The sequence below is a fragment of the Columba livia genome, chromosome 2 (genome assembly GCF_036013475.1).
Source record: "Columba livia isolate bColLiv1 breed racing homer chromosome 2, bColLiv1.pat.W.v2, whole genome shotgun sequence".
Lineage (NCBI taxonomy): Eukaryota > Metazoa > Chordata > Aves > Columbiformes > Columbidae > Columba > Columba livia.
In genome coordinates, this window is record NC_088603.1 from 107111269 (window position 1) to 107124564 (window position 13296).

Consider the following 13296-nt stretch of genomic DNA (forward strand, 5'->3'; position numbering starts at 1 on the left):
TTCCATTTTCCTTTTTTATTTTTTATTTTCCTTAGAGAAGGGTGATTGTCTGTAAGTGTCAGACTGACTGCAGCGACAGGACCAACACACGTTTCTGTGAAGACATTTTTTCCCAATTGTGTATCCTCTGGTGATGCTGCAAGTCATGCCCAAATGTTCCCGCATTGTCCCATGGTATATTTGCTTTTGTAGTGCAGGTGATTTATGGGTCTTCTTAGAGTCTTTCAGTAAATGATGTATTTTATTTTTATAGGGCAATGGTAGTATTTCTTCTTTGATATGAAAGCAAGTATGTTATTTAAATAAGACAGTAAACAACCCATCTGCTCTCTTTCCAAAACCTTTGTGGTGGCTGACTCTCATGTGCTCTCTCTGTAACCAGGTTTGGTAGATACTTGCACTCTGATAAATGTGCAAGTTAAACGCTCTTCCAGTAAGGGCTTTCACTTCTTCCACTGAAAGGATGACAGTTTTGGAACTACTTCCAGGAAAATAATTTTTTACAGAATAAGTTTATTTTTAAGTTTTATGGGAAGCTCAGAAACTAAATTGAGACCAATTGTTCAGTTCTATTAAAGAAAGAGTTTGAGTACTCAAAAGTGAGAAAAAGATTAATGATAAATACGACTGTTGGATCTCTGACCTGTTGCTTTAGTCTCATAAAATAAACAAGTAGCTAGCAGAGGATGTAACTATCTATTTTGAATACATTACTGAGTACTTAGACAGCAGATCAAATGAAACATTGTTAGGGATTTCCTGGAAAGTACAAGTGGAATGTAGTATTAAGAATTTGTTTGTACGTCTGATTCCAGAACATTTCAATACAGAGGTAAACCAAAAAATAGCATTTTGAATATACAGTTCTTCATGTGTATGAGATCATTTCTGTAAAGCCATGGCCTTTTAAATCTTTTACTTGCACTTCCCTATGTACAAGCTTGCCTCTTCTTTGGTCTACTGTAATTTTTTATCATTTTTCATTTTATTATTAGTATGAAAGCGCTTTTTTGCGCCTTTTCAGACAACCTTTTCTGTATTTGCATGATCTGATCTTGTTCATAAATAGCCGTTTTTACCTTTGAAAGATCTGTTTCTCTTCCTTACATGATTTTGTTACTCAGATTTCAGAATCAATAACCATGTTATACAGACTACTTGATATCAATATAAATGCAAGTCTGTCACTATTCAGTTTAAAGGATTTCTCAAAGTTTATTTCTCCTCACAACTGAGTTTCTGGGAATTTCTCCTCTACAAGAATGAGTTGTCTTGAATTCAACAAGTAACAATAACTTTGCTATTAATGGCATCCTTACTAAGTCAGTAACATTTTCTGTGTTGTAGCTGAACAGACCTGCTAGATGGTTGGGGTTTTTTTTCTGTGCATAGCCTGATTTTAGCAATATTAAAATGTCTATACATGGTTTTCATCTGGTATGCTGTTATCTGAAGTACTTTTGTACTCCAAACTTTAGATTTTTTTTCCAGCATTTAAGGAAAACTTTTCAATGAAGAGAAATATATTCAAATAGTACTTCAAGTTACTTTTACAGTCACGAAACGTTCAGTAGAATACCTAAGCAACGCAAGTTAACCAGTGTCAACAATTAAGCTTCAGTTTCACTTGAGAGCAATGCCACCATTTGTTTGTTGACTCATTTTCTTTTCATTGGCAGAATCTGAAGAAGATTCAAGAAATGGACAAAGAGGCAAGTGATGAATCCAGCACAGATCTTGATGACTTAAAAAATGCTGACTGGGTAAGACAACAATTGAATAGTGATTCAGCATCATTACTAGCAGTTTATATTTCTTTATAAAGCTTACCTAAATTTCTTTGTTTTATTTTAAAATCAGTGCGTGTTGTTTTTGTAACCTATGAATTCATAGTAAGCCATGACAAGTTAGAACTAAATGAATTCTCAACCTTCCTTCTCAGACAGATGAAATAATACAAGTATCCAAGCATTATCTTTTTTCTTTAGACTGGTTTTGTAGAGAAGCTTTTGCAATTTAAGAAGAACTGGACATTTAGGCAGGTATCGTGCTGACTGCCCTTCAAAGGGCAGAGCCATCAACTCAGTTTCTCCAAGGGTGAAAGAAAAATGTTGCAGAGAAACTCTTAACAGAAAGTAGCTTGTTTTGTTTTCTAGTTACTATTCTTGCCAGTTCATAGAGGAATATTATGAGGTTCTTAAAAATACTTGATTTCAGTCTCCCATTCTTCTATCCACCACATGTTCTTCGTCCTCTCCAGCCATTCTTTCTGCCCAAAAAATGAGAGGGAGGCATTAGCACCTCAGAGCAAAAGGAAGTTCAGTACTGAGAGGATATTGCTAAATCTTAGGACTTGGGGTCTATTCCAAAATTTCTGTTCGAAGAACAACTACTGGGAATTTTTGCAAGAAAGTTCTGGGCCTACGGGAACCAAAGTTTTAGATTCAATCACTCTTTTAATTCCCATACTGTTAGCTGTAAGTCTAGAAACTTTCCTGACGTGCTTGCAGTATATTTGAAATGGAAATATAGAGGTATGATATGAGCATTTCAGATTCTTTTTCTGTATTATCTTGGAGACAACCATCACTTGAGGTGAGACTGCAGTCATGCTGAGTTGCAACAAAGTTTTGTTACATTCATGAGGGTTAAAAATAGACTTAAATAAAATGGGGTTTGCTTGATGTGTTAAAATAGTACAACTGTACTTATTTGGTGGAAAGGGGAATGAACAACAATGAAAGGGGAATTAACAACTTTGGTTTAATCTGAGGTGGTATTCAAGGGTAAAGTATCAAATAAAATTTCTCTCTGTTTTCTCTTCAGGCTCGTTTTTGGGTACAAGTGATGCGAGATCTCCGGAATGGTGTTAAACTTAAGAAAGTTCAAGAGCGTCAGTACAACCCGCTCCCAATAGAATATCAGCTCACGCCCTATGAAATGCTGATGGATGATATTAGATCCAAACGCTATACCTTGAGGAAGGTCATGGTAAGTCAACAGAGTCACTAGAATTTGTCAAATCTGAAATGTTCTTTTCCTTTTTTGTCTTCTTATTTTTTTTTCTGAGAACCTTGAAATTATGATTTCATGTAAATAGTAATGTTTATGGTTTTGATATGGCATCTCGAATTTATATAGTATATTGAGGGTAAAAAATGTGAAAACAACAAATATTGTGTATTTTGTTTTCCATATGGCAGACATTTAACATTCTGAAAGAAATACCTACATATCATATGCTTGGACAAATAACTTGTGTTGGTTTTATGATAATGCTAAGAGTCCCATCAGAAGTCCTGTCACACTTTCTGCTGAGAGATTATTTTAGGCTCTTCTTACTGGGGAGAACATTTATTTTGAGTTACAACATAATTTTTGGAATTCCAGAACGTAAAGTGCTACCGTGTTGTTACATGAGTGGTACTGTGACAGGAAAGGAAAACCTACAGTGATTGAAAACTTAGATTACCTATGAACTATATTGCAGTGTTTGAAAACTTATGTTACCATGATCTGTTATGAATTTTCAAGGAACACTCCATGTAAAAAAATTTAAATCTTCAATTTGTAGAAGATGAGCTTAATTATTTTCAGCATATCCTGTTGCTGCCTTCAAGTCAACACTATGCCAAAGCAAGCTGGAGAGTGTTGATTGGTCTCGTCCTCCTAGGTACTCAGACAGGTGCATGTAAGATTGACTTAGGTCACTCTTTTTAGCAGAACCCATTTGATATTTAGTGGTGTCTCCCTGTTCTTTCTTTCCGTTTGGTTTATAGTCTGTTCAACATTAAGGTGTTTTCCTGATAAGCTAGCAACTGATCTGAAGGGCCCCTTACCCTCGTAGGACATTTTAAACCCCTTTGTCAGAGGCATAAATTTGGTCAATGTCAATATTTATACCTTGCACTTACTTATCTTTGCCTGGCGTTAGTTACAGTGGAAGCATTGTCTTAGAATATGCAGCGTCCAAATGTATTTGCTTTCCTAGCAAAACCTCACATAACCTTTGTTAGTGAGAAAGCCATGATTCCACCAGAAAAAATCAGAGGTGGGGGTGGAGAGGAGACAGAAAGTGTATGGTTTGTTCTGTCAGAGATCATTAGAAAAAAGAATAAAGGAAGACAAAATTAGAAGAACTACATGGGGAGCAAATAAATGAGTTCTGTTAGAAGTATAAATGCCTTTTATGTATGAGCTGAAAGTACTTTCCTAATCAAGATCTGGATTTTCACTATCAGGTTGTATTTGTTTTCTGCAGCAGATGTTGCTTAAGTATTAAATCAATAGGGTAAAATACATACCCAGGTCTTGATGTGATCTCTTTCTGCTAACAAGTGAGAGAACTGCGCTAAGTGTTCCTGCTTCCCAGTGCAGAAGAGGAGCAGTCCCCTCAGGACCTCGCTTCCTGTGTGCAGTCAGTGTAGTAGTTTTGTTTGATTGGGATCCCCCGGGTCATCTAATTTTGCTTTTGTCAGACTAGCCTCAAATTCACCTTCTGCTGAGCAAGCTCCTGCCTCTTCAGAGGAGATTTTCTTCATTATATGGTAGGTCATGGGGGCACAGCTGTTCCTCTGCTTATCCAGACTCTCACTGTATATGAAATCCCTGCAAGCATCTATTTTTGTCCTGCTATCTTGCCTGCTAGGTAGGTTGTCCAAAGTGACCTCTCGACGTAAACATGAATTGGGATTACAGTCAGCTGCAGGTACAGTACCTGTAGTGCTGTCTGTGATGTGGTTGTTGGCTTAGTTTGACAACTGCTAGTGACATTGTGTTAAAAAAATATCTCCTTATTGGAAACCTTAAATTCGCTAACTTGGATTCTGTTGCAGGGTCTCCTTGAAAAATGTGCAAAGCATGCACGACGATGAGTGCAGATTGACATGAAATGTGTGGAGCCTGAAGGATTCAAACAAAAATGCATGTTTAGTTAGATCACAGCATCTTTTAGCTGACCGTCATTGGTTCGAAGCTGATTATATGGTTTAGTGCTAGAGTTAGGTTATGGTTGGACTCAATGATCCTGGGGGTCTCTTCCAACTGAAATGATTTGATGATTCTATGATTCTATATGTAATCCCATCAGAGAAAACTGTTGTGGTTCTTGGGAAGAGGAGAAAAGGACAAAAATCTGATATCTGAATTTTAAGGCAGCCTGGGCAAGATGGGTTATGTTTCTTTCTATCAGTCAAAACAGATGTTTGGCAAAATTTTTATTAAAAGCAATTTTTTGCTTTAAATTTATAGAGAGTATTTTAAGACTTGTTAGCTTGTGAAAATGCATATGCTACTAATAGTAACAAGAGGTTAAGTACATTTTTTAAGCAAATGAGATGCAACATGAAGTCTTTACTGTTCTTTTAATTAATATAATGCTGTATTTAAAAGGGTAGCTTGATTTGTCCCTTACTGCTCAGTAGTCTGAGTAGAAACCAGGAAAGGAACAAATGTTCCTATAGGTGCATTACTCAGGTACTATTTTGGTGTTTCAGACTATGAAAAGTGTTAGTTAACAGATGCCAATAACTGGAACTGGCTGTTCTCGCCTGTCTTCAGTCAGCGTGCAAATATTAAAAATGTTCTGAAGGTGTAAAATGCCAAATTCTGGGCTTTTTGTAAATAACTGGTTTAACTAGTTTCAGTCACGTTGGTATTTCTGTTTCAGTACAAGTGAAAAGAATTTCAAATTTGTCATTTCTCTATCCCTCCAATGCAAGTCCTTGTTTGTGGTGTTGTTGTGGGAAAAAGATAAGTTTAATCCTGGCATTTTGTAATCTTTGCATGTCTACCTGAAGAGATTTAGTAGCATTTTTCTTCTATGGAGCGCTCACTCCCAAAATAGTAAAAAATTGTGAACATTAGTAGAGTCAACACTTGGAAATGGGGAAATTTGATAATTAAATTACTCTTACAGGCATATTTTTTCTTTATTATGCACATGTGTTAAGCTACAGCTTCTAATTCCACATTGGTTGCCAATTAGCTCCCTTTCCTGCCCACCTCCCCCCTCCAAGATGTGCACCCTTCACTGCATTCCTTGAGCAGCACTTATTGGATGATAACTGATATCTCGTACGTTACTTATTCAATTCATGGCCATGAGGTGCCTTTTATGTAGTACCCAAACTCAGCATTACATTGTACAGCAGTTAAATTCTTCACAGGCAACAATGCTCTTTGTATTCGAACTCTTCACAAGTACCTGTGATGCAATGGTATTCGCTTGGACATGTTGCAAAAGGTGAATATATAATATATATAGGCTTATAGGTTGAAGCTATTATTATAAAAAATATCCAGTAAATTGAATGTCTAATCTGAGAATCCTGTGGCATAGTTGTTTGGGTATTTTTAACAAAAAAATATTTATTTCTTTACATTACTTACATTAATTGCATTAACAGCTGTGCATGGACAGGATTTTCATAAGCAAGATTTCAGATGTTTCAAGCTGGACACAGAGAATGTGAGGAAAAGACTTTGCCCAGTTTGTCCAGCTGAGCATTGTGGAGTCTGTCGTGCTCTAATGCACAGCTCTGACTCGGTGTCACTGAGGGGTATCCAGCTGCTTGTAGCGGGGAACTCGCCTTTTTCATCCTCTGCCCTCATCACACGTTTCTGCAGAAGTTCAGGAGTCCTCCTAGGCAGAGCAGTGAGCTTTGCGGTTCCTATCGTGCTCTAGGGGTATTCCGAGAAGGACTGACTCTGTGCAAGTACTGTGGTTATTATGTGGGATTGTAAACTTGGATCTGTAACAGATGTGCAGGAACAGCAGCGTGAATACAGTGGCTTATGACGTGAAGCACCAAAGCACTTCATTCCTGGACACTTGAGCTTTCTGTGTGGTGTCAAATACACACTGTGTAACAACTGTATTAGCCAAAAGCATTATACTGTCTGCATAATGAAACATGGCAAATCTGTATCTACTTAAAATGCTTTAATTCGCAACAGACATTTATCATGAGCTGTTCTGGAAATGATGTAGCACGCCCTCTCTGGCTCTTTCAGTGTCCATGCAATTTCATTTTAAATGAAAATTTCTACATAGTACAAAACAATATCAGTTTATTGATGCCTCTTAATTAGAGATAGCACTCTCCTACTTCATGCTGTCACCTTTTACAGTGAGACAAAGAAATGGCTGAGATAATTGAATGTCAATGATAAGTGGTGTTTCTTTTGTGAATGTCACGTGCAATGTACTTCTTGTTCAGGATCACCATATGTAAAGCTCAGGCTTTAGCCAAAGGTTACTAAGTACCATTTGCAGCTATTTTTTAAACTACAAATCCATATTTATATATTAAAATGTGATGGTAGCAGGTTGAGAGTGAGTAGATGATTACATGGTAATTTTTCTGTGCTTTAGCTGTCTAGATGTCTAAATTTCTGATTGAATTTTATAATCCTTGGTTATGCTTTCCCTACACTGCCAGTTTTAATGCATGCTTCTGTACAAAAGCTGGTTTATACACATGAAGACTTAGGATAGTTTTACAGTGTTTTGAGGTATTTATTTAAATACTATTTTGCAATTGGGGCCAATCTGGTATGTGGGAAAAGAAAGATAATTTTGTTGGGTGTGGTGTGTGGTGTTTTGTCTTTTTTTCTGCCTGCATGTATCATGGCTGCATCTGTGCAATATACCTCTGATTTAGATTTTAATCAAAAGCCATTCATTTTAATTAATTAAAAGATGCATATGAAATTGTTCATTACAGAAAGTTAGTTTGAGTAAAGAAATAGATCTAGCGTGGACAGAGTATAAAAGCTTCCCCTTCAGTGTCTTTCATATCAGCATCTTGTTTGGGTGCTGAATACAGGTTGGGTTCTGCCATCAGCGCTCCTGCTCTTGGCTGAGAAACATCCACTTGCTTCACCACCAGCTCCCCGCATATCCTGTGGAAAATCACTTAAGCAAACCTTACATTCCTCCTTTTCCAATCAAATGGGAATACTGATACTAATTATACCCTTGGTGGTGCTAAGTCAGGGCGTAGAGTGCCCTGAGGTGAAAGGCTCAGAGCCATGTATAATTTATTTCATATTGTCATGCAGAGGGTTGTTCCCCAAGGCTGGAATGGAGATTATGAGTTTACAAAATGGCTGTTCTGATGGTAATAATTCTCAGCTCCAGCTATCAACTTTGACATCTGATGAACAGTAACTCGAGGAGGAGAGACTCCTCATTTCATTAACGATCCCACAAAGCATGCTGGCCTCAAAAAATTGCTCAGTCTTTAAACAGAAGAAATCAATCACACCACTTAAAATAATATTCTCCTTGTGATAAAATGTCAGATCGCTGTTTAACATAAACCTCTTCAATTTTAATTTTTCTGAGCTATTTTTAGGAAGGTGATGCATGTTGCAGAGTTTAGCAGCTTGGTGTTCTCTGCCAAGCTGTATGAAATTTACTTTAAGGAAGCGAAGGAGCTGTGTGGGGGGAACAAATAGAATTTGGACCGTGTCTGGGGTAGGATACCTCCAGAAAGAGTTCCCAGGAAAGCAATGAAGTGTTCCCCAGGAGAGACTCTCATCGGCTTCCTTATCATGGCTGTGATGAATCTTCTCTGGGAGGCTGTCACGCTGCCTCAGCCTGGAAACAGGGCAGAGCTTGTACGGCAGCTGCATGACATTGGGGAATTTCAATTTGGAATCACATTCAGGTGACTTTGTGGCCATTTAAAACCATTTTTCTGACTGCAGCATTCCTTCTGGTTAACAAAAGTGCATGCGATTTGACAAACCAGAGCTGTGTCTTTACATGTATTTTCTGGCTACAGAACTTGTATGAATAGTCTCCCAAAATAAAATGAGCCAACTGACACTTAAAAAGGAAAAAGAAAAAAAAACAAAACTGCTGAAATTTGGGACACTTTGATCTAAAAAATACGGTGTTGTGGGAATTTCTGTCAAATTGGAGCACAGGGCTGATAGCCAGCTACTGTGTAGTGGTAAGAGGTACCAGAAGGATGCCTGGCATAGGATGCTCTCTCATCCCTGACAGTGCGCTTGGGCACTGTGCTACATGAAGGCTGAACCTGATAGGTGGATTTTTTAAAGCAAATCTGTACACTTATTCCTATTTACCAATCTCTAAATTCTCCACGTGATAGGAGAACTTCCATTTTCTTCTTTTATATCCTGTGCATACGTGTTGTATATGGTGTCATGTCTAAATGAGGTAATCAGAGAAAGACATGTCTGTCTCTCTGGAGAAAACCAACCAAACAAGCAAACAACCCTCAGTCAGCCCTTGTTCTACAGAAATATATGTTTTATAGTGAGGAAACATGCTTCCTGTACTTCAAATGGCATGCCATGGCATTCTAATGATTTGCTTTCTAGACATATTAACAAACTTCATTTTTCGCTTGAGTAACCTTTAAAACACAGGTGAAGAGGTAGCTATGAAATTACGCTCAGGGCTTCCTTCTCCTCTTTCTGGGATTTACACACAAGGGCAGCTCTTCATGGCCAGAGCAGAAAGATGAAGGCAAAAAAACAAGGGGAACATATTTTTCATCCAGTGCTACAAGCAAATAATTGGTGATCGTGCCAGATCTAGCTTAGCTTTCAGGTCAGTGCTTGGGAGATGGTAAGGAGCTCAAGAAAACTGGGGCCTTAAAGAGCATCTCTGTTTTCTCAGGGGCTAAGGACAGAGATTTAGAGGCTGTGTAATGGTTGACAGTGAGACATGGTTCAAATAAGTGTTTTTTCAAATGGTGTTGGCAACTTTTCCCCCAAGCAAGACAGAGTCTTCATCTGCGTTCTCCCATATACACGATTGCAGCCTTGACATGCAATTTCATCATTTCAAAATCCTAAGTATTACTGATTGAAGCTGTGGTTATTCTGCAGCCATCTGCAAAGCTGAAAAGCTGTCATCCGCTTTTTTTGCCTGCCTGTGCTCTGCACATGGATGGTTGTTCTGCTCAGGACTGGTGGGGTTTTACATTGGGTGCAGGTGCCAGAACACTGCAAGCTCTGTTGGGGTTGTTGTGAGCTTTCAATTGATCTCATCATCTGCATGAATATGAATGCAAAACACAGAAATGCATATTTCACTTTCTCCTTTCCAGGTCAACGGTGACATTCCACCTCGATTAAAAAAGAGTGCCCATGAAATAATCCTGGATTTCATCCGATCGCGACCTCCATTAAATCCGGTATGTAATCCAGTGGGCTTCATTCCTAACAAAAATGTGGCTTTTAAAAGCATGTTTGTGTCCAGGGAACATGTTAAATATTATGTTTTCTGACATAGGATTTCAAAAATATTGTCTTTTGTGTATAGAATGTGATATCTTAAAAGAACAGCGTGTAATATCTTGCACTACCAGTTAGCAGCTGTAATTACCAGCAGCCCTTTATCTCTCATAAATCATTATGAATTGGGGAAAAATACAATCCTTTTTCCAATTTCAGTGAGTTTTACAATTAAGTGCATATAAAATCACATCACAACATTCCAAACATTTTTTGGAAAAAAATATGGAATCTACTTTCAAGGAAGGACTGGTTTACGTAGACGTGATTATCTTTATATCCCAAGGCGTCAGCAAGAAAACTGAAACCAACCCCACCACGTCCACGCAGCCTTCATGAAAGGATCCTGGAGGAAATCAAGGCAGAGAGGAAGTTACGTCCAGTCTCACCTGATGAGATCAGGCGCAGCCGGCTGGGTAAGCACATTGCTGGTTTTCACCTGCAGCATCCGCAGAAAACTGCCCACATAAGAAGCAGCAATATTAGTGATACTTGTGCAGATTTCACAGAAGATACAATTATTCTCGTCCCTTCAGAAAAAGAAGGAACCTACAGGCTTTGCTAGGGCTCTGCGATCTTTGTGCTAAGTTGTATTCAAAAATAAGATACTGTATCATTCAGCTTGATTCCCTTCAAGTTTTTAATGTAAGTATTATATAAATTTAATGGCATTATATTGCTTGTTGCACATGACAGATTTGCTCAGAATGGCATTGGTGTTGCTTCTCCACAGTGCAATATTCCACCCATGTCTGCAAGAATTCTTTACATATCTGTTTTTAATTAATTTTATTCTGTTTCCTGTTGTTATTGTCATCAATGTCCTTATCTTAATTTAAAATCTTTTATTTCATTTACTGAATCTATTGCTTTAATTTTGAATCCAAATCTTTGCTTCATTTTCTCAGTTATGGAACATGTGTTTGTATATATTTTCGTGGCCAAATAGTTCAGACCTGCACTGCACAGCATTTCATTTCCACAGTGTATATTCAAGAACCTGCTATGAAATTCACCAATACTATGCTTTCCAACAAGCAGCAATTTGCATTAGTTCTATGGTTCTGATGACACAAGCATGACAAATACTGTCTTACCTAGTGACTTACATTTCTTTAAGCGCACGGTATTTACCTGTGTCAGAAAAACTGACCTAGCTGGATTTTTGAAGAGCAAAAGTGGCATCTTATGGCTGAAATGCATGAAATAATCCACGTATGTACTCCCTGTCACTGCATTTTGCAAAATATTTGTGCTTGCCACATGTGCTTAAAGGCACTGCTCCAGATTCAAGTGGATTGTGACGACCCATTGTCTCCAGAGAAAAACAATTTCATCAGTCTTGCTTTGTTGTGTTGTTTTGGAAGTGCTTGGTAGAGTTTGGTGAATGCTTGGGTGCATTTTTAAAAGCATGTTGTTTTGAATATTGTTCCTTTGGGCCTTCCAATTTCTGGTTTGGATGCAGTTTGTGCTTGCTGTATCAATTAAGGTTTCTAATAGGCCTGGACGTTTTTCCAAATGTAGGAAGCTTGTAAAAATTTGGAACGGTTCCTTAGTTTTCTTTCAAACACTCAATTTCAGTATTTTAAATGTTTTCCATCTGGGAACTACCGTGTCTTCTCAGGGGCAGCAAATCTGATCTAACAGACCTTTAAAATTTCTGACTGATATAAATGACGTCAAACCCCTTTAGTAAACAGTTTCTAAAAACTGTTAAATTTTGGAGTATTACTGGTTAGGACTTCATGTGCTGATTTCCCTCCAATGAGGGATACCTGTCTTCAACCAATTCTTCCCTTTTTGTTAAAGAATTAAATTTTTGAGGTTTTTTTAAACTATGGTTATTCCCCTTTAGTCCAGGGAATCATTTCGATTAAATGCCATATTACTGGAGTTTTAGAAGGGGATGCATTCACATTTTACTTCTCAAGTGTTTATTTGCTGCTGGCATGAAGAAGAAAAAAGAGCAAAGGCCTTGAAGATAATTTTCCTCATGTTGAAATACAAGGTTTTTTTCTTTCTCATATTGAAATGATTGTTATGTCCAAAGTTCCTTTTAGAATAAAACATGTTTCTGCAAAATTGGTAATAGAGTAATGCTAGTGACGTTCAGTATGGTACAAATAGATCTGCCATATAGTTTAAATGACCACTGAATGTAATTCAGTGTAACAGCGTGTAAGGTAATGAGGCTTAAGGATTACGAATCTAAGTAGAAACACCATGTGGGACATTTGTGCCATCTGGATGCATAGATAAGGTTCTTAGGGACACGGTTTAGTGGTGGACTCGACAGTGTTAGGTTAACAGTTGGGCTCAATGGCCTTACAGGTCTTTTCCAACCAAAACAATTCCATGATTCTGTCATTTGTTGCTATTAAAAAGAAGGTGGAAAAAAAGAGCATTACAGTGAAATATTTGGCAGTATAAGGTATGTTGCACATGTGCCAGTTACTGCCTGTTGCTCGGTTCATAGCAGAGCACAACTACACTTGACTATTGAGGTGAGCAGGGCTGCACTCCTTCAGTTCCTCCTCTGTGACACGGGTGGACCTTTGGCATGTTTTCCCCAGCAGCCACAGGCTTTGTCCCTCTGCTCTGCACAGCACATGCCCACGGGTAAGATCTTCTCTGCCCTGGGCTGCCATGGCTGGCTGTTCTCAGTCTAAAACTTCATTGGAAATGGTAATTTAATTCTTGGTAGCTGTTCTCACAGAGGGAGAGGTTTGACTGGAGGAACTGAGGTGAGCTTTCAAATGACCTCATGAAATCATCAGAGTGAGCTACGGAGACAAACACAGCCTTGAGGTACATGTTCTTTTAATTAAAAGCATGGATTTGTGACTGCAGCAAGTTGAGTTAATGAAGCGTGGAGAAAGCTTTTTTTTTTCAGGTATATGTTTTATCAACCTTCAGTTAGGACTCAGCATTAGGTGGCAAATACCCTTACGCTTTAAAATGTATTTGCCTTTCTGCTACGTTTGGACAAGGATTTAGATGCTGTTTCTGTACCTGTTG

At 38.1% G+C, this 13296-nt stretch overlaps 1 protein-coding gene across 4 annotated transcripts in view; it reads left to right on the top strand.

Annotated features, from left to right (window-relative positions):
• Positions 1–13296, top strand: part of SPIRE1 (spire type actin nucleation factor 1) — a 132776-nt gene that overhangs the window by 90292 nt on the left and 29188 nt on the right. For all 4 annotated transcript variants that reach the window (XM_065053084.1, XM_065053086.1, XM_065053085.1 and 1 more), the window contains exons 5-8: positions 1680–1763; positions 2827–2991; positions 10092–10178; positions 10565–10694. In XM_065053084.1, the coding sequence (XP_064909156.1) occupies positions 1680–1763; positions 2827–2991; positions 10092–10178; positions 10565–10694 (466 nt within the window). The remainder of the gene's footprint in view (positions 1–1679; positions 1764–2826; positions 2992–10091; positions 10179–10564; positions 10695–13296) is intronic.